The 21500-nt window shown below is 35.1% G+C and overlaps 1 protein-coding gene and 2 pseudogenes across 1 annotated transcript; all 3 read left to right on the forward strand.

Annotated features, from left to right (window-relative positions):
* Window positions 1-151: 151 nt before the first annotated feature.
* Window positions 152-5130, forward strand: LOC114719719 (TVP38/TMEM64 family membrane protein slr0305). Its single transcript, XM_028905233.1, has 9 exons — window positions 152-390; window positions 1091-1152; window positions 1941-1995; window positions 3059-3157; window positions 3363-3449; window positions 3653-3769; window positions 4246-4338; window positions 4467-4497; window positions 4655-5130. Exons 1-9 carry the CDS (start codon window positions 295-297, stop codon window positions 4843-4845), a joined length of 831 nt encoding a protein of 276 aa, XP_028761066.1. The 5' UTR covers window positions 152-294; the 3' UTR covers window positions 4846-5130.
* Window positions 5131-5825: 695 nt separating this feature from the next.
* LOC114719722 (probable E3 ubiquitin-protein ligase LUL4) lies at window positions 5826-8810 on the forward strand (annotated as a pseudogene).
* An 8211-nt stretch (window positions 8811-17021) lies between these two features.
* On the forward strand, window positions 17022-20357 carry LOC114719720 (heavy metal-associated isoprenylated plant protein 32-like; annotated as a pseudogene).
* Window positions 20358-21500: the final 1143 nt, after the last annotated feature.

The following is a 21500-nucleotide window of genomic DNA, read 5'->3' on the forward strand; positions in this document are numbered from 1 at the left end:
AGGAATATGAAGGACAAATTGCAGTCCAGTCCAATCAATACTAGTGTCTGGAGGTGCAGTGCTGAAGAAAAGAGAGGCGGAAAAAGCCGGTTAGAAAAGTTCGAACTTTGGAAGGGCCCTGAATCCGACTGATGATGAACTAATAAGACGACGCTGTCGCTTTCATCGGTTTTTGATCAAATTCATCCAAATCTGGCAAATTCTGAGGGATTGAGGGCTCGCTTATCTTTGAAACACTTGCCATCTGATTACGACGACGACGACAAGTGCAGGCCTTGGCGTCGCAGGATCACCATGGCTGTCACCTGGGCCTCCGCCCTCAAGATCACTCTTCTGCTTCTTGTTATTGGCGCTGTTGTTGCTGCTTGTTTCACTCTCCCAATCGAAAAGGTTCTTTTTCTTCCTTTACAATCTCGGATTCACTTCTCTCGATTCGGAGATGTTTCTTGGTTGAAATGGGATTGACGCATGCATTTTCGTTGAATTGGTTAGCTGCGCTATGCGCGTGCCTAATTTTTTTTCACCACTCAATTCCCCCCCCCCCCTGCGGGTTCGTTTTCTAGCGGTGGTTTCCCCCTTTCCTTCCCTAAGTTGAAATGGAATTTAACATCTATCCTTTAAATTTGATGATCCTCTGATGGCTGTGGTGCACTAGCCTGAAAGCTTTCTTCGGTCTTGTTACTTAGCTTACTGGGATTTCAGCCAACGGATTTTATGTATGAATAACGCGCCCAACGTCAGAAGAGTAGTGTTGGGGAGAAGACAATTGCACTGTATCCAATAAATAAATAAAATTAAGAACGCTCTTAAAATGGCTGATTCCTTATGTTGATAGTTAAGTAATACAGTTGCATAAATTCGCTATGTGATCTTAAAAAAACTAGGACATTCATTAGTTAAATCAATTTTCCAGACGAAAATTCCCATTCTTTTATTTATGCGTAATGAACAACAATGCTGCACTGATAAGCATATTCATTATAATTCTACTATCCTTCATTACAAGCACTGCCTTGGGATTTTCATCCCGAAAAGTTGCAGGAACATTCTGGCTGTGGACTGTTTTTTATATTTTTTAAGTTTGTTGCAGATGCTGAAGGATTTCTTGGTATGGGTTCATAGTAATCTTGGTCCCTGGGGTCCACTTGTCCTGTAAGTTATTGCAAGCTTTACTTCCTTTATTTCCACTTCGTAAGTATCTTTCTTGGATTCTTACGTTGTCATGATTGTGAAACTTCAACCAATGCATGTTATCACATTGTTGCTATTTGCTACTAAAAGGCAATTGGTAGTATGAAATATTCTGGTCAGAACAAACCCGGTCAAAAGTGCGTTTCTAAAGCTGATGCTTTGTCTCAGCTGAGAAAGATACTAACTGAAGTCTAACGTATTCAACTTTCGGTCATAATGTGAAAACCAAGGTACTTTATGCGGATCATATGGACCAAACTAGCTTTTGAAGCATAACGTTTAATATATTATAATATGTTTATCCAAAATGTCAATTTGAGAATAAATTTTTACCCAGGCCAATGATGAAAGCCTATATGAAATTAAGATCATATAGGGATTTTATGCAATATTAGCTGTATAGGATAGATATAAGTATCCTTGGAAGTTGGAACAGCTATTGGAAATTTGCAAGACTATAACTTTGTTATTTGCTTGGAGTACCATTATTGGATTTTATAAACATTGGGCTATCAAATGGTCAGGAGATCCCAATGTTATGTTAACACTTTAAGAGATTGATGATTTTACTGATTACCAGATTTACTATATAATTCATGTTCTTTTAATTTTTTTCTTATTCCTGATGCAGTGAAAAAGATTAAATTTACATAAAACAGTTGGCATGTTTAAAGAGCCTTGAGTCTATAATTTGATAGTGGGCTTGAATGCATGAAGTCTTAAACTCAGATTTATCTGGTCATCTTCAGGGCTGTTGCTTACATACCTCTGACTGTCTTGGCAGTTCCAGCTTCTGTACTCACTGTAAGAGGCATTGATACCCTCACAATTTGTAGTAGACATTATTGAATTGCTTGTAGAAATTTTCTGTAGTTGCATGTAATGTTGCTTAGAGTTGTTCCTCAAAAGCATTGCTAGATATTTGCTCTAATAAGCTTTGGTTATTTGTAAATTTCTAGATTGAACTTACCTGGGCCATCTAGGTATATAAGTTCTACAAACTTGATGGCACTGTTATTTCCCCAAAGATTTTGAGGTAGTAGATTTAGACTGAAGGCTGCCATTTTTCTTAACTTGAATGTCTGATGTCTGCCTTTCAAAAGATAGAATAGTGGGGATGAATAATGTGAGATTGAGAACGTATAAACCAAACTGAGAAAATATATTATCTTGTCTTAAATGATTAGTCTGCTGTCTGGCTTCTCCTTTGTAGTGCAACATGCGGGCACCCAACAAAGAAACTTGATAGTCTTTATATATTTAAATCAGTTTAAATCCTTTTTTAATGAAATAGTTCATTAGTACAAAGTAGGCTATTACAAAGTTTGGCCCTTGTAGTCCTCCCCGTTTACTGGAGTCAGTAGACCATGTACAGTGTAATTATTCAAGTGATGGTTTATACAAGCTTCCTTTATGTGGACTTGCCTGCATTGCTTTGTGTGCCAGAACTTTGTTCTCCTACAACCTTTTCTATGGTTGAGAATGGCCAGTGACTGGATGCATGTGATAAGGAAACGGAGATGCATGTACTGCTTATGTGGTTATGTCACGTCGCATATTTTGGGCAAAAATGCCTGTGATATCTGATTTGATGGAAATTTCTCAGCATTTGACTTTTTGAACCTGATAGTCTAATTTGCAACATAAGCATTTAATTTTCCTGTTCTGATGGCTGATCTGTGTCATTCTTTAGAACTTGATTTTTATATCTTATTGAAGTTCGCTTTAGGTTTTACTCTATTTGTTATCATCCTTTTTGCGTTTTTGCTTTCCTTCCCTTCTTCATCTCCGTGCTTCTCTTCTTTAAAGAACCTGGTGGAGTACGAAACCAACACCATGCCATTTTAACTTGATATACTGTTTTCAGCTTGGTGGCGGTTATCTTTTTGGTCTTCCAGTGGGCTTTGTTGCTGACTCTGTTGGTGCAACTGTTGGTGCAGGAGCTGCATTTCTTCTTGGTAGAACAGTAAGTTTTCCAAAGTTTTACAATATTAAGTAGTTGGAACGGAAACATCACCTTTGGAAACTCCATAATTAAAAACTTGTTTTTGTAGTAGTACCCAATTCCCTTTGTTTCTTGCTTTTCTCTATATACCATAAGCAACATTTTGGTCCATGTTTCTATTCCGTGATGTGAGGTTTTTTATTCACACCTTAGTCCTTCTGTACAGATTGGGAAATCATTTGTCATTTCTAGGTTGAAGGATTATCCTCAGTTTAAGTCAGTGGCTATTGCAATTCAGCGATCTGGCTTTAAGGTTCGTATGCTTCATAATGTTATGAAATTCTTGAATCTTCTGATGTGTAAGTGGCTAATAACATGGAAATTACTAGTGGCTTCTGAAGAAGGCTACACTTCTAATAGATCCTTTCTTATTGCTGGTTTGATTGGTGTTACTTTCAGTTTTTTTTTTTTTTTTTTTCAACTGATGTGTTTTGAATTTAATTGTCTGTCTTTCAGATTGTATTACTGCTCCGGCTTGTTCCATTACTACCATTTAACATGTTAAATTATCTCCTGTCCGTGACTCCAGTTCCACTGGGGGAATACATGCTGGCTTCCTGGTTAGGAATGATGGTATCTTCTCCACCCTTGGTCAATTATCAAAGACGAACTTATGCATAACAGAACTCTATTGTACACTTAATGATCCCCCAAATTGTGGAATGCCAAATGCCAACTAGATTTCTTATTGCTAGTTTTCGATGGTATATTGGACACCTCTGAAAGCCATCAAAGTTGTTCGTTTTGATTGCCAGTACTGCCACATTGAACCCTTGGTGCTCCCTAATTACCGAACATTGTCAATGAATATGACCGTGATTAAACTGATTTGTGAGGAATTGATTTGGGAAGGAATGTGGTTCTGAAATGGTTTTGTCTCTCTGCTAATAGTGTGGTTTACCATCTACTCCAAAAAAAATAACAAGCCTGGTCTACCACTGCATTCCACCAACACTGAATTCTGTAATTTGTATAGGCTAGCTGCTTCTTGCTAGATCCTTCCCAGTTACAGTAGTATGTTAACACCTCCAACATTGTTATTATTGCAGCCAATAACGCTGGCACTTGTATACCTTGGAACAACCCTCAAAGATCTATCAGATGTAACACATGGGTGGAGTGAATTTTCAAAGACTCGTTGTGTAAGAGATGCTAATTGTCTACTCCTTTCTGCATCATACATGCAATTTATTCATTTTCTTGACTGGACCAAATTGAATACACACACACGTGTATGCGTAACAAATGTTTACTTCTCTTGTGCATGCAGGCACTTATCATTTTGGGCCTTGCAATATCTGGTGAGTTAAATTCCTTTTAACCTAAATGCAAACTGATTCTCTTTTCTTGGCGAATCAATGTTCTGTTTTTAGCAGCAAGATGGTCATTTAATAGATACATAGATGTTGACCTCTCAATGTGTTTTTTTTTTTTTTTTTGTTTTCCGGGTGGGTGCAGTGATTTTGATGATATGTGTAACTAAAGTTGCCAAGTCTGCTTTAGAAAAAGCTTTGGCTGAAAATGGAGATATAGATGGCACTCTTCCTTCCCCAGACTTACCCATTACCTCTGAACATGCAGCAGATCTCAACCAACCCCTCATAATCAAGATAGATGATACTGCTGAAGACAATCATCATGAAAATTAAAAACGATAGTTTCTGTAAATTCTTCTCCCCGCTTTCTTAAGGCTATGTCTGTTTCTTTATTAAAGTGCTTGAGCACAAGCTGAGTGCTGACTCCTATTTTATTTATATATGGAGGGATATATTTACACACACAGAATCAATGTTAGAAATTTGGGTCTTGAATATATAACTTTTGTCGTAATGGCAGTAAATTTGATGTCTGAACCATTTTTTGTTCTTTGTATCCCATCTTTACTGCTGTAATTTGTAGAGTATCCAAAATTTTAATTTAGGGTTTCTTATCAATTCTTCTATACCTAATGATTGATAATGATTGTGTTTTCCTGAGTTAAAAATATGTGTTGTGCGTGTGTTTTGGTGTGGTGGTTAGCCGACAGGAATAAGGAAGCATTAGCGTTTTACAAAATTATTATTGTTCTTTTTTCCTTTTCAATGTGATCAATGAAACTCTTGATATTATACTTGAGCCATTTGATTTTTTTTCCCTTTTAATCAAAACAATTAAGTCGATTAATTAGATAAAAATTAAGGAGAATTATTAATATTTAGTTGGTTTTCGCCAATACTTTTGGATTAGTTGATTTTTTTAATTGTTGTCTTTAATTGTTTTGATCAGGTCACTAAAATGATGATAACTTCAGTAAGTCTGTACCATTGATACTTCAAGGCTTTTTTATAGAGTAAATTAGATGGCATTAAAAAGAATTGAAGTTAATGAGAGATTAAATAATCCGAATGATTTTTAAATTTGTTCTCCGATGCTACCTCTTTTTTTTTTTTGCCAACAATACCTTATAATATAATATATGCAGCGTTGAGTTCATTTCCCTGTCTTTTTTTTTTCACAAAATTTTTTAAATTTATTGATTATTAATTTTATAATTAATTTGAATATAAAAAATGTTATGACACCACTAAATTATAAAATTATGAACTGTCATTCTCAAAATAAAGAATTTGGTGAATGCGAGTAATATCTTACTGGGCACTTGAAGCTCATTTTTGGCTCTGCAATGATATAACCATTCTCAATTCTGATTCTTCAACTTTCCCTTCTCAATCTCATCTCTCTCTTCTTCTCTGTTACTTCCGCCGTTTGAAATGGGAATTTCTTCGAGTAGCGGAAGAAGAAGCAGTTACTTTCATAACCCACATCTTCCGCCACCTTTCTATTACTCGGCAGAATCTCCTCCTCCTCCGCCGCCGCCGCCTCAAGGCTACTATTTCTCCTCATCCACGCCTTATGCACTGCAAAGCAACAACTATGTGCCTCCCTGTCCTCAGACCCATATCTTCTGTTACTCAAATGCGTATAGCAATTGTTCCAATTATTCTAATTCTATGGTGGGTAGGTTTCAGTATCCCCCATCTTATTATGTAAATCATGCTAATGGGTGGCCTGCAATTTATGCTGCGGCTGGTCTTATCGTCTCGCCACCGCCCTATGTTGATCATCGAACGGCTAAGAAGATCAGGAACGATGTGAACGTGCACAAAGATACATTGCGGTTGGAAGTAGATGAGCATTACCCTGATCAGCGCTTGGTTTCATTCGTTTTCGATGCCTTGCATGATGGGAGGTTAGGACTGAGGACTTCCTTTGGTTCTTCACTTTTCTGAATTAGTTTAATTGCTAGTTTGTTGCTGCATTTGGATGTATGTGGTGGGGTGATTAAGATGAATTTCGTGTTTAGTAATGATCATAATGTGGATGTCTTGTCTGTCCATACAAATGATAGAAGTTTTTGCTTCAAGAAATGATTTTTCTAATTTTGACCCTGATGTTTTCATTGCTTAGAAAACCTGAGGCCATGAGGATACTCTGCAGAAGTCGAAAGAGTCTGTTATTCCTAGATATGGCACTTAGTTTGAGGATTTGTTTTGCTCCTCAATCTTCTTGTCTCCCTCGCTTAATACTTCCCCTCCCCCCCCCCCCCAAAAAAAAAAAAAGAATAAAAATTTAATACCCCGCAAACTGACACACATTTTTTTACATGATAATAGTAAATAATCAATTTTTAAATCTCCATGAATTATTTACCTAGGTCATGTATTTAGGACAATGAGATTATCAAGAAACTAATTTGTTTAGTGGGAAATTCTTCTTTTCGTTTCCTTCACATTTGTATCAGTTTAATATACCCACTATCGAGAAGGTTTCCACTTACAATGAAATGCAGAGATTTTTAGATAGGAATATTACTATTATGTCAATGATTCTATCCATCAAGGTGAGGAGATTCAACATGTTTGTTTGTTGTTTAAGAGTTAGGATAATTTGCAAATTTTCTAGCTGCTAGACCTATTACCTATGTCTTTAATGCTTATCTTGAATCATGAAATCGTAGTTGATATGTCTTCGTGTTGATTGCTGGAAAATATGGTATGTGGAGGGAGGGATCCCTACACTCGTGTAAAGTGTTTAAATCCAAATCATCAAAAAGACTGTTTAGAACAAGATATCAGCTGTTAAATTAAGAACTTTGAACAAGTGAGTCTTAACTTGATAAATTAATTTTGTTTGCATGATGCTTATGGAATGAACCTAAAAATAAAAAGATTTTGTTAGCTGGATTACCACAATCGAATACTTTTGCATGTCTAAGATTTGTACTCCTTGTATTTCTGATTGGCAGCATCACTATAATCTACTTTGCAAAGGAGGAGGAAAAATGTAGGTTTGTTTCATTGTTTCCCAATGTATTTGAGCCTATAAGAATCCCTTTTCAGAAAGGAATAGGCCAGAAATTTTGTCAGCCCTCAGGAACAGGCATTGACAAAGGGTTTTTGGAGTTGGATGATGTTTCAATACCCTCACTTGGAGATGATGTCTTCCCCTTTGTGATATGTGCTGAAACATGTTTACTAACTTCATCAGCAGATGACAATCTCTGCAATTCCGTGTTAGATTTTTCTCCTCACATGCAGATTACTCAAGCAATCGTAGAGAAAGGCAATGGTGATGGTCCTTTACAAGTAAAAGTAGACAGGCAAATTCTGTGGATTGATGGGGTCCGTTATGAGTTAAGAGAGTTATATGGAATAGGAGGCTCAGCAGCAGCTGGTTTTGATGACAATGATTCTGGGAAGGAGTGTGTAATATGCATGACTGAACCAAAGGACACAGCTGTATTGCCTTGTCGACACTTGGTAAGATTTCATATAAAATCTACTTATGTAGAGGGTTGATATTTAATTGTTAAGCAATAAGTGCGTTTTATTTTTTATGGCCTAAGCACATGGATTGGATAAGGGCTACTTATATGGGATGATGGTTGTGATAATCATGGATAATGGACTGCCGTCTGCAGGAGTTTCACTATATCTGTATTTGTTAGAAGAGGGCTGTTGGCTGTTTCATGATCCCTGTATCATCTTAGAATTCTCTTTCCTTCCGCTCGTGATTTTTCCTTTCTATGTTATTCTCAAAGCTATCAGTTCTTTGCATGTTTTCAGATCATGTATATATTATTAAAACTGATAAAAGAAAATATATATTGCAATCGTTTTCCATATGAGTATTCTGATTATAATATACTTGTTGTATTTTCCAGTGCATGTGCAGTGACTGCGCACAAGCTTTGTGGCTTCAATCGAATAAATGCCCAATATGTCGTCAATCTATTGAGGAACTTATAGAAATTAAAGATAAACAATGGTGATTAGTGGGATCCTAGATGGTAAGTTGAATTGTATGGTATTAGCATCAAATGCCTTACTTTTCTGCTTTGTTCTCATGTCTGCACTCAGGTGATGTATAGAAAATTCCATTTTGTATCGTGTTAATGTTCTTCTGTTCATAGTCCTTGTGTACTGTATAAAAAGGGAAACCAAACGCCGTTTTCTGCATAGATTTACAGCTTATTCTTTCCTTACCTTTGTCTGAGTGATTTTTGACAGAAGGCAGTTTTTCTATTCTTGGCAGAATAAGGGACACAAAACAACCTGGTTTAATTTTTGGATAACTTCCTTCTATTTATTTGGAATATTATGATGATTCTCTCATACAATTTTAGTTACTAGTCAAAATAATTGGTTTTGGCCATTATGCTTCCTATGTACATATATATTTGGGGTTAAACATAATGGGACTGTGATCTCAATTGTTGTTTTATTCTCATCAGTGTGAAACAAAGAGTATAAAGGAAAAGAAAATATTCCGGTTGTTGGGGTTTGATTTCTCTCTCTTACAGCAATAAAGAGTCTGGAGCTAATATTGCCTTACAAGTTAGCATTTCTGTTGGACAGAGGCTGCCAACTTTCTTGAGCAGGATTCCTTAGTGCGTACTATGAAAAGATTAAAGTAATACAAATATATTAAGTTAATTAAGAACTAATTTATCACATATAGGCAGAAATTTTTTTTGTTAATTAGAGTGTAAAGATGCAGACCTGCTGGAAGTAGGTATGATCATGAGTGGAAAAAAGTTGCCCAGAAATACTCTCTCAGTTGCAGTGTAAGACTACGATTGGGGTTTGGCCGCACGTTTCTTACATGAAGAAACCAATGCTTATGGTCTCTCTCACCTCATTTGAATTAATACTCAATCACTCGTGAGAGAAGCAGGGAAGCAAAATCAAACCCGAGAAATAAGCCATCTTAAACCGAATCATACCAAAGTTGTAATGAGATCTCTATATTCTTAAACACTGTTTAATAAGTGCTCGCTCGGCGACCACCTGAGCAGCCTGAACATCTGCAATGCCATAAGGTCTAAGCTTCATCCCTCCCATGTGCGAACTCACTTGGCTGAGACCACAGTGACGATTCAAACTCAGTGATAGTGCCAGAGATGTATCTGAGAATGACTCCTTTCACAGTTTTCTTCCCCATTACTTGATCCCCAATTTGGTTGGCAAATCATGTTTCGAAATGAGTAAAACTCTGGCGAGACGTGGTGAGTGAAATGAGCCCAAAATACCAATTTTAACTTGATTCCGACATGTTGGATGCTAAATGTGGGTGTCTTTTTCAGTGATGATTCAAATTTTAGTTCATCATGTTATGAGGATTTAGCCTCTTTCACTAAACTCAAATCCTGAATGTCAAGTATTATCATGGCTCTTGCCGATTTGATTTAGGTCTTGGGCCTCACATGCAAGATGCTGAATTTGGAGGAGCACGCAAAGGCCAAACCAGCAGCCCAATATCTCTGGGATCATGTTGTGAGGAATTAGCTTGTTTTGCTAAGGGTTAATATAAATTTTGGTCCCTCAAATTTGGGCCCAATTTGGTATTGGTCCCTAAAATTTAAAACGTGAGGTATTGGTCCCTGAAATTATATCCATTTCAGACAGTTAGTCCTTGACATCTTGGCACCGTTAAATTTTGCTAACGTGGCGTTAACACTGTTAACCAATGAGTTGGCATATATGTGGCATATGACCTGGACATGGTATTGGTCCATCAAATTTGAAGCCATTTTGGTATTGGTCTCTGAAATTTAAAATAGATGGTATTAGTCCCTCAAATTATATCTGTTTCTGGCCGTTGGTTCTTGATAGCTTTACGCCATCAAATTTGTCTGAGTTGGCTCTAACTTTGTTAACCTATGATATGGCATTTGACTTGGCAACTAAAACTTGATGATGTGGCATGAGCAATGGAAGGCTATGGTCGAAGAGAATCTATGCAATCTGGGATTCACTTTTGTCAAAACATAGAGCTTCTGCTCCTATATTATTGTGGAGTAAACGTATTGCATTCTCAGCTAAACCTTCTACTTCATCTGCTACCTTTGGGCAAAAAGGTGACTTAACAGTTCATGAGAAGAAGAAGCCGACTTCAGATACAAAACCACTCCCATTGAAGCCATCTTCTTCTAGTACAGATGATGATGAACCTCCCAAGAAAAAAGAGAAGCCCATTACCAGAGTAAAAAGCTTGAGAAAAAGCAACAAGAACCTCACTAGCAACTCCAACAAAAAGGCAGGCACAACCAGCAAGTCACCAGAGCCGCTGACAGCAAAGTAGAGGGTTCTACAGGAACAGATAAAAAGAGGAGGGCCTAAAGCTATCAGGGACCAAATGCTAGAAACAGATATAATTTGAGGGACCAATACCATCAGTTTTAAATTTCAGGGACCAATACCAAAATGGCCCCAAATTTGAGGGACCAATATCATGTCCAGGTCATATGCCAACTCATCAGTTTAACGGTGTTAACGCCATGTCAGCAGAATTTAACGGTGCTAAGATGCTAGGGACCAACGGTCTGAAACGAACATAATTTCAGGGACCAATACCACACGTTTTAAATTTCAGGGACCAATACCAAATTGGGTCCAAATTTGAGGGACTAAAATTTGTATTAACCCTTTTGCTAAACTTAAGTCCTGAATATCAAGTATTATCATAGCTCGTGGGGATTTGATTTAAGTCTTGGGCCTCATATGCAAGATGCTGAATTTGGAGGAGCACACAAAGCCCAAACCAGCAGCCCAATATTTCTGGGATATTTAAATTTGAAATTTGCAATATGGGCCGAACGAGGCCCAATATTTAAACAGTGACATTACCTAATTTCCACCACCTATGCGGCGCTTGGTTCAACAAAACAGAGGGGAGTAGAAGAGAGGGTAGAGGTTTTCATGTGACCATGTTTAGTTGAGAAGGGGAGAGAGAAGGGAAAATATTTTTGTATAGACAGTCTTATTTGATTTAGTTGAAAATTTTTTTTAGAATGTTTAATAAATTATAATTATGATAAAAGGACTGAAAAATACTTTATAAAATTAAGGAAATAAAATAAAACTTTACATGAAAGGATTAAAGATGCAATTTTTCATTAAAAAAATCGAAGATATATATCAGGCGTTGACATAACTTTGTGTTTTGGGGTTACAGTTGTAGTACAATATTGGAAAACATTAAATTAGATCTTAAGTTCAAATTGCAATATATATATTTATATATATATATATATATATATATATAAAATCCTCATCTGAGCCTGGATTTTTTTGTTAAAAAAAGAAGAAGCCTGGCTTTAAGAAACACCTACACCTTGTCTATCGAACCAAATACAAACGCATATTTAAAGTGACTGATCATAATAAATGAAAATCCAATGCATTTAAGTTTGAGCAGATTCTCCATTAATTGAAAATTAAAACTTGACCTTAATTATAATTAGGTTCAATGTACTAATGTAGAGAGGATGAGGGAAACAGTGGATTGAAGGTTTTGTAACCTTCTGGATCTGATGATTGGAAGACCCCGTAAGTATTAATTGGTTTGACTTTGACATGTCTACCTGTTCTTGTATTAAAGTTTTATTCCTTAAAAATCATCTTAGATCTTATCTTTGTTTCCAATTCCTCATCCCTTCAAACATCAAAACTATTTTTTTTTAATGTCGGAAAAAAGCTATTTTTTTAATATACTCCTTCATGAGGATTCAATTTATTCTTAAATATAATATCTCATCTCTTATATTTATTATTATTTTTTTTCAAAACTGATTTATTTAACTCATAAATTGATATATAATTGAATGTGATGCAAGAGTAAATTGGGGAGATCATATCATCACATTGGTTATAATTAACTTAATTTATTTGACTTTTTTATTATATTTAAATTAATTAAGTAGTTCTTATATTAAGCATCCAAGAAAGGATGTAAGATTTAAGAAGCACATAACTTAGGTTGCATAGACTCCATAAATTCTAAAGGCCTGCTTAATTAATCCAAAATCAATGAGCTCTAGTTAATTCCAACCAGCATAACTACTATGGGTCTCATCCATTGTATTTAATGAAAAATTACTCATACTTTATGAATAATATAATTTATTATAAATTATACGTTTTATATAATAAGAAAAATATATTTTCTCATTTTGGACCGTTATTTATTAAATTTTTTATGACCTGACTTGGATTGAGAAACATGAATGAGCTGGATTAATTTCTCTTTCAGCATTGATTTATTAATGAAAAAGATAGAACACATGAAAATCTAACCTTAGACAGCTAGCTGATAGGTGGATTATATTCAAGCTAGATCATATCACTGTTTCTCTCTTTCCTTTAGCAACAATAATAGTAAAAGGTTCAATTTGAAATTAATTTCCAGTGAATATCATTTTATTTATATGCAAGTCTCACAAGAGTGAGACTAACTTTTATGTTCTTATCTTTCTCTATCCTATAGAATCAAGAGTTCTTTTTAATCCTAATTAAATTTTCTTTTCGTGTATTCTATTGAGTATGGTGAATAAGTCATATTATTTAATTCATACTTCATAAATGGTGTAACTTGTTATAAGTTTCTTATTTTATAGTGACAATAATGATAGTTTTTTTTTTTGGGGTCTTTGGACCATTATTTGTTGCCTTTTGGGACACAAAATGTGTTACATTCGCTAGCTAGTTTAGTTTTTCTTTCAACACCTAATTTATGAAGGAGACAGATATAAAAGACATAACATGATCTAATCGACGGATAAATCCAAGCAGGCCAGGATCATTCAATCACTGTATATCTCTTTCCTCATTTGATTATGCAAAAAGGGTGAAATATTTAACTTTAAATTGACATCTCATAATGAATCTTATCATTACATGCAAGTCTCCCACAGACACACACATCTTTCTAAAAATTATTGCAGAAACGGGACCAATTTCTCTCTTCTTATCTTTCTCTATCTTATGGAATTAACAGAATTTTCTCAACTCTAATTAGGTAGATTTCTCTTATATTCCAATGAATAAAGAGGATAAACCATGCTTTTTATATTAATATTAAACAACATTAATAATTTTAAACCATTATTTATTTTGTTTTGAGACCTTGCTCAAATTGGAAAAAAAAAACTGAATTATTCTTTTAGCACCTAGTTCAACAAGTAGAGATATAGTGGAGAAGTGATGTGACATAGATAACAAGTGCATTCAGTAGGATCATTCAATCACTAGTTATCTCTCTTTTCTTAGTTGATCACGTTACAATTACATATGAAATATTATTTAACTCTAAATTGTGGCATTAGAAGAGCTCATTATTATAATCATACTGAGACAGAAAGGCTTTTCATGTAATTTAATGAGTATGATTAAAATGTCGTATTACTTATATATGGTTCATATGAATCATGCTACTTGTTATATTAATAACAAAGTATTTTTATCGTTTGGATCACTATTTATTATATTTCATGACCCAAAAATTTGAATTAGACGGATAAACAATTCTTCTAACCCTTACTTTATTAAAGATATATAGGAATGGAAGACATAATGTGATCTTTCCGCTCTTGACATCTGAATGAAGAAGTTTGTCCACTTTCCACTTTACCTTTCTCTATCTTGTAGGATTATAAGAGCCCATTTTAACCTTAGTTACGTAGGCTTCTCTCTTCTTGTATTTTAATGAATATAATGAATAAATCATATTAGACATGGCTTATGAATCGTAAGACTCATAATAGATTTCATATTTTATATTGATATTAATGGCAAAGATATTTATTTATTATATTATTCGACCTAACTCGCATTGAGAAAATTGAATTGGCTAGATGGATAAGTTATTCTTTCAATCCCTGGTTTACTAAATTGAGATATGGACGATATAGTTTGCCTAGCTTATAGGTGGATCCAAATAGAACTATCCAATTTTGGCCAAAAAAAAAACAAATAGAACTATCCAATCAACGTTTATCTCTTTTGTTAGTTCATTACGCAATAACTGTGAAACACTCAATTCTAGTTTGACACTTAATGAGTCTCGCTTTTCTACCTGTGAGTTTGCAGAAATGAGTTCCTTTTCTCCTTATCTTTCTCTTCCTCATGGGAGCGTTTTAACCCAAGTTAGAGGCTAGTTTAGTTGTTGTTTAAGCCCAAAGTTTACTAAGGAGAGAGATGAAAGAAGTAGCAAAACCTGTTTGACAAATTCATCCAAATTATACCATCCATTCAATATTTATCTTTATTTTCAAGATAATAGTATTTGATTTCCCTTATGAATATTAAAAATGACTAAGCTATGCAACTTTATTCTATACTCATGAGCGTATTTATAATGAGAAAAATAGAAAATTGAATTGGATGGTTCATTGTTTTTCAGCCCTTGGATTTATTAAGGAAGGAGCTAGATTGAAAAAGGAAAGAAGCTTGTCTGACACAGTGATGAGCAAACTCATCTCTAATTACTTCTTATCTCGCTTTTCAATTATCAATTGACGTATATACAACAATTGTAAAGGATGCAACTCTAGATTGAGATCAATTGATATTATACCATGTAAAAGTTTTCTTCTAACCCCTAGAATTGAAGAGAAATATAAAAAAAAATGTGAAATCTGTTTGGCAAATTGATCCAAATTATACCATCCAATCACTGCTTATCATTATTTTCAATTGACCATGTAAAAATAGTATTTCATTTATTTATGGATATTGATTGTGACTAAGTCATGTGACTTTATTGCATATTCATGAAGTTGTTTGAATTGGCTGGTTCAATGATTTTCAGCCTATGGCTTTATTAAGTTGTTTGAATTGAGAAAATTGAATTGGCTGGTTCAATAATTTTCAGCCTATGGCTTTATTAAGGGAAGATATAAAAAAAAAAAGAAAAAGAAAAGAGAAACTTATCTAACAAATTGATAGGTTAGATCATCACTGTTTATCATACTTTTCAATTTTTAATTGACTACACAATAGTTGTAAAGGATGCAACCCTAGATTAAAATCCATTTACATTATACCATGTGAAGGTTTTCTCTAAGTCTCGAGTTTATTAAGGATAAAAATAAAAGAAATTATGAAATTTATTTGACAAATTTTTCCAAATTCTATCATCCCTCATTTCTTATCTTTATTTTCAATTGATCATTCAAGAATAGTATTTCATTCACTTATGGTTATTAATTGCGACTAAGTTATGTGACTTTATTACATATTCATGAACTTGTCCAAACTGAGAAAAGTGAGTTGGCTAGTTCAATGTTTTTTTAAGCCTTGGGATTCCTTAAGGGAAGAAATAGAAAAAGGAAAGAAATTTTTCTAACGCATTGATGAGTAGAATCATCCAATCACTGTTTATCTCACTTTTCAATTTTCAATTAATCATGCGACAACTGTAAAGAAGGCAGTCCTAAATTAAGATCCATTGATATTATACCAAGTAAAGGTTTTCTTTTAGCCCCCAGTTTAGTGAGGAGAAGGATAAAAGAAATTATGAAATTTATTTAACAAATTAATCTAAATTATACCATCTAGTCATTGCTTATTTTTATTTTCAATTGACCATACAAGAATAGTATTTCATTCACTTGTGGATTTTTTTTTTGAAATCACCTGTGGATATTAATTGTGCCTAAGTTATGTGACTTTATTATATATTTATGAACTTGTTTGAATTGAGAAAACTGAATTGGAAGGTTCAATGTTTTTCAGCCCCTAGTTTTGTTAAGGAAAAAGACAGAAAAATAAAAGAGACTCATCTGACACACTGATGAGTAGGATCATCCAATCACTGTTTATCTCACTTTTCAATTTTTATTGACCTTCTACCAGCTGGAAATGATTTGGCCTTAGATTAAGATCCAATGATATTATATCTGGCTAAAATATGTTGCACCTTAATTATCAATACCAAGTGGAATTTACCATCATACCCAGTGAAGATCTGACAATCATAAATGGCCTGATCAAGAGAGAGAGAGAGAATAAGAAACTTTCATAAGGTCGAACCAAAAAGTGGATTGTTAGCCAAGGTATGCAACCCATATAGATGGGGTTAAATTGTGAGAGTTACAAAGCATCTCAAACATAAGCCATGGCCACACGCAAAATCTCTTCATAAATAAGGCCACAAAAAAAGATGAACTAAGCAGTGCTTGCTTGACCACCATTCTCATTCTCTCTCTCTTTACTCCCTTTCGCGCGCCCTAAGAAACAAATGATTTAGAAGCTGCCCCAAAATACGTGCAGCATTTCAATGGTGGTCTACACCCACCTTATTACATTTCACCCTTCTCTTTCTTTCTTCATCTCTATCCAAGTTTGAGCCTTTTGTCCTCCTTGGGTTTCTCTCTCTCAGTCTCCACCCATCTTCTCATGACATCCATAATCCAGTTTTCTTAGATCTATTTAGATATTTAGACCTCTTTCTTTCTGTCACTACCCCAGTTGTGACTTTCTCTACTTCCATTAGTTCCTAAGAGATGAATCAAGAGGAGATTGCAAAGATTCGGGTACTATATTTTCTGTCTTGATTTGTTTATTTTCACTCGTAGCCTCTCTTCATTCTTATCATTTTTCTATTAGCCATCTTGTTAATAAATTTCTCTCATTACTCTGTGTTGGACTCTGGGATTGCTTGTGCATGCAGAAATATGTTCTTAAAGTTAACATACATTGTGGTGGATGTAAGCATAAAGTGAAGAAAGTCTTGAGGAAAATTGATGGTGCATCAGATAATCTCTCTTCATTATTTATACTTGCTCCCAGAAAAGAGTTTGTTTTCAGTTACTCATATCTTGAAAATTCATGATCTGATTTGCTAGTTTATTGTTCAAATTCTTCAGGAGTATATATTACAGAGATAGATTCAGAACAAGGCAAGGTCACTGTCACTGGGAATGTTGACCTGGACATACTCATCAAGAAGCTCTTGAAATCTGGGAAACATGCAGAGCCGTGGGGTGCCCCAAAAGTAGATGGCAATAACAATAACAAGAACAGCAACAATAATCAGAACCAGCTTGCCAACCAGATGAAGAACGTGCAAATCAACAATAATGGAGGAAAAGGCAGCGGCGAAAATAGCAAAGGTCAGCAGAAAGGGGGTGGAAACAACCAGCCTAAGGATGGCCAGCAACCACCAAATCTTCAGCAGCAACTTCAACAAATGAAAGGGTTTCAAGATCAAAAGCTGCCTCTTCAATTCAATGACATGAAATTGCCAGGCCAGCTGAACCCGAACCCGAAAGCTGTCAAGTTCAATTTGCCTGAGGATGATGATTGCTTAGATGACGAGTTCGACGATGACGAGTCTGATGATGATGAATTTGATGATGAAATTGGTGACCCTCAGGTTCCTCTAAACATGATGAAAGGGCTACCACCTATGGGAAATGGTGCTCACATGATGATGAACAGTATGATGAATGGGAATCAGCAGCAACAACTCTTGAATGCTCTTAAAAATGCAAATGTCGAAGCCAATGGGAAGAAAGGTAACTGTGGCGGAGGAGGACCAATGCCGATCCAAACGCCAAGCATAGGCAGTGGGAACAGTGGTAAGAAAGGCGGCGGTGGAGGAGGAGGTGGGGGGAACAATCAGAATCAAGGCGGAGGCAACAAGAGTAACAGTGGCAAAAATGGCATTGGAATACCACAGGGCATAAATGGCAACAACGGTAATAAGAATAGCGGTGGTGCAAATGGCGCAAACCTTGAAAATAACAATGGAGATGAGGGCCAAAAGGGAAATCTGATGCCTGGAGGGGTTCAAGCTGTGAAGGCGATGGGTGGTCATCATCCGAACATGAGCGGAGGCAACACAGGTCCCATAGGTAACATGAACACACCAATGGGTAACATTCCGACAGTCCAAGGCCTCCTGGCTAGGGGCATGAACAGCGGAGGAGGAGGCAGCGGTGGCGACACCGCAGGATACTCCCAAGGGTTAGGTCCAGAATCCATGGCAGGGAACCCATTCCAACACCAACAGTACATGGCAGCAATGATGAACCACCAGAGGGCAATGGGAATGGCAGGTGGGAATGATAAGAGATTCCAGCCAATGATGTATGCTCGACCACCGCCGCCGTCAACTACATGTACCCTCAACAGTACCCATACCCATATCCTCCGCCACCACAAGATCCCTACACCCACTTCTTCAACGATGAGAACACCTCAAGCTGCAACATCATGTGACGGTGAAGGTCTGATGGCTGACTGATTGTCAATGGTGCTGGCGGTAGCTTATGTTACATACAAAGAAAAAGTCTCTGGCAGAGTTTAGCCTTGATTATTTTCCTAAGTTTTTAATTTTTTTCCCCTTTTAATCCAAGCTAGGATTTATAAGTAATATTATAATCATAGAAGAAGTAATTTTACAGGTTAAGAATGTGGGGAGAAAGAGTTTAAGAGGGGAGATGATATGAGATCGAACAACCGTGATAAAAAGTGTAATAGACATGGGGGCATATGCAATTATAATGTTCGAAACATGAATAAAATATTTTTCATAAGAGGCTTCCTCTTCCTCCCTCTCTCTTGCTAGCTCTTTTTTCCTTCTTTTTTTGAATTAGACGGATAATACTAACAATACGAGGTTACAAACATGATTAACTCTTTCGTACTTGTTGCTCTCCACTAACAGCTCAAACATAATGTCCCAACTAGTCTTACTCGCTCACTACCATATAACAGAATAATAATAATAATAATAATAATAATGAATGATTAGTCAGTGGCACACACAACAATGAGAGGAATATTCAAAGATTAAACTCCCTCGCTGGTCTTCAATACTCAACAGTTTTTGTGCTGTCTTCTTAGTGTTTTGTGGGCTTCTCTCCACACCCATTAATCTACCAATCAACATGACTTAATACAAGGGTATTATATTTAGGACCAGAGGAGTAATTAATTTAAAGAGCTGTATATATATATATATATATAATATGTATATGAAGAGACGAAACACAAATTTGCAGGCAAGCTTGGTTTACTAGTTGACAGTAATGTCTTCTTTCATTACATGTGACTTCTGTTTTGAATCATATACTTTTGCCTATGTTTGCATTATCACTATTTTTAGTAAATATTTTTTGTTTTTGAAACTAAAAATAGAATGAAATTACAATAAACTTTTATGTATAAGAAAGCTTTCATGTCACTAACATTGATGTGGAATTAAACACATAAGGAAAATAAATAGAGAATGAGAAATCACTTGAATGATCTTGTATTAAACTTTTTTGGAAGAAAAATAAATAAAAAGGGATTTTTTTTTAAAAAAAAAGAGGAAAATGGGTGCTAATGGTTTGAGATTACAACGGGATTAAATCAAACTTTCAACTTACGGACGCAGATTAGGACGGGAGAAGGAGACAAGGAGATCTAACGGTCTTGACACTCTGGGAGGAGGAATTTCGGTGAGGTTGGAGAATCATGTGATCAGAACAGCGTGTTGTGGGGCCCACTCCCGGATACTTTCACACGATGACTATGATGTAAGTGGGGTCCTCCCAGTGTTCAAATACATCCATCTAATCACGCAGTCCTTATTTGATGAGTGCGGGCCCCACGACGCAGTCGCTACCAAAAGGCCAAAAGTGCTCCGCTCTTTTCTTCAACTGAGCACCAGAGCACCAGAGCACCAGATTCCAGCCTCCTCACTGGGATTTGCTAAGCTGGGAAGACACCCTCGTTTAGTTTGTGGTGGAACCTGGATTGGCTTTCTGTTGAGTGTTGATGGTGCAGGTGAACTGAAGGCTCTTTACGCTTTCTTTTGTTGGGCTCATTCATATAACATAATATTATAGTTCTAAAATTTTAATGTGACCCCATTGAAACTCGCTAATTTTCATCTGGGCCCCTGTTTCCAAACCCTCTCCAATCTTATCATCAATTCCAATTTTTTTCAATGAATGGGAATGAGTTATGGTGAAATTTATTCAAAAATTTTTGCTCAGAAACACTAGGTACCTGAAAGTGTTTTGGAAGTAAATTTGTTCAAAAATTTTAAAATCATAACAATATTGCTCATTATCATTAAAAATGTTAATAATTAACATTACTATTTTAAGGATCAACATTAGATTTTTTAACAGTATGAGATAATATAATGTTGCTATGATTTTAAATTTTTGGTACAAATTTACACTTAAAAAAACTTTTGCAATTGTAACATTTTTGAGTGAAAACTTTCAAGGTAAATTTGCACAGTTAGTAATGCCAAACCAAGTATTAATTAAATTTTTGTTAAGAGATATATTCATATTTAATATCACTTAGTATCTCAAATAAGATTATTTCTAGTATAAGAACACCTGTGATTAAATATCCAAATTAAACTTTGACTTGAAAAACCACGAACTTGACCAGAATTTTGACTTTTAACCAAAGAGGAAACTACTTAGTTCAAATTCATTATATTCATTATATTAAGTTTTCCAATCACGTATGATGGTTAGGTGGAATTTTTTCTCATACAAGCTTATAATTAAATGATAATATTTCAAAAATAGAAATATGGCTATGTTTAATTAAAGAACTTAACATAATAAATATAAAGAATTTGAAGAAAGGATTGTCCATAACAAAATACTTGTTTAGTAAATAGTGAAGTAAATAAGAGGCAAGTTTGACCTATTTTCACTCTTAAACAAAATATGAGCACTCTAAATTATTTAACTTAAATTTTTATTATCTAAAATTTATAATTTTTAAATAAATAGTTTAGTTTTTAATAAATTAACAATCTAAAGTTTATTTTCAATTTAGATTTTACATCTATTTAGTATAAAAAATTATTAAAATATAAAAATTTCATAACACCTAATATTAATCGGAACAAATTAGAACTAATGAAACTAAACCCGTGTAAGATCTTATCGGATATCTCACAAACTACTCATCTAGGTTTAAATATAAGACCCTTATATACATTATATAAAGGTCTTATA

This window comes from Neltuma alba, unplaced genomic scaffold (assembly GCF_004799145.2).
Source record: "Neltuma alba isolate B1F8T4 unplaced genomic scaffold, ASM479914v2 tig00011940_pilon, whole genome shotgun sequence".
In the NCBI taxonomy this organism is placed as follows: Eukaryota; Viridiplantae; Streptophyta; class Magnoliopsida; order Fabales; family Fabaceae; genus Neltuma; species Neltuma alba.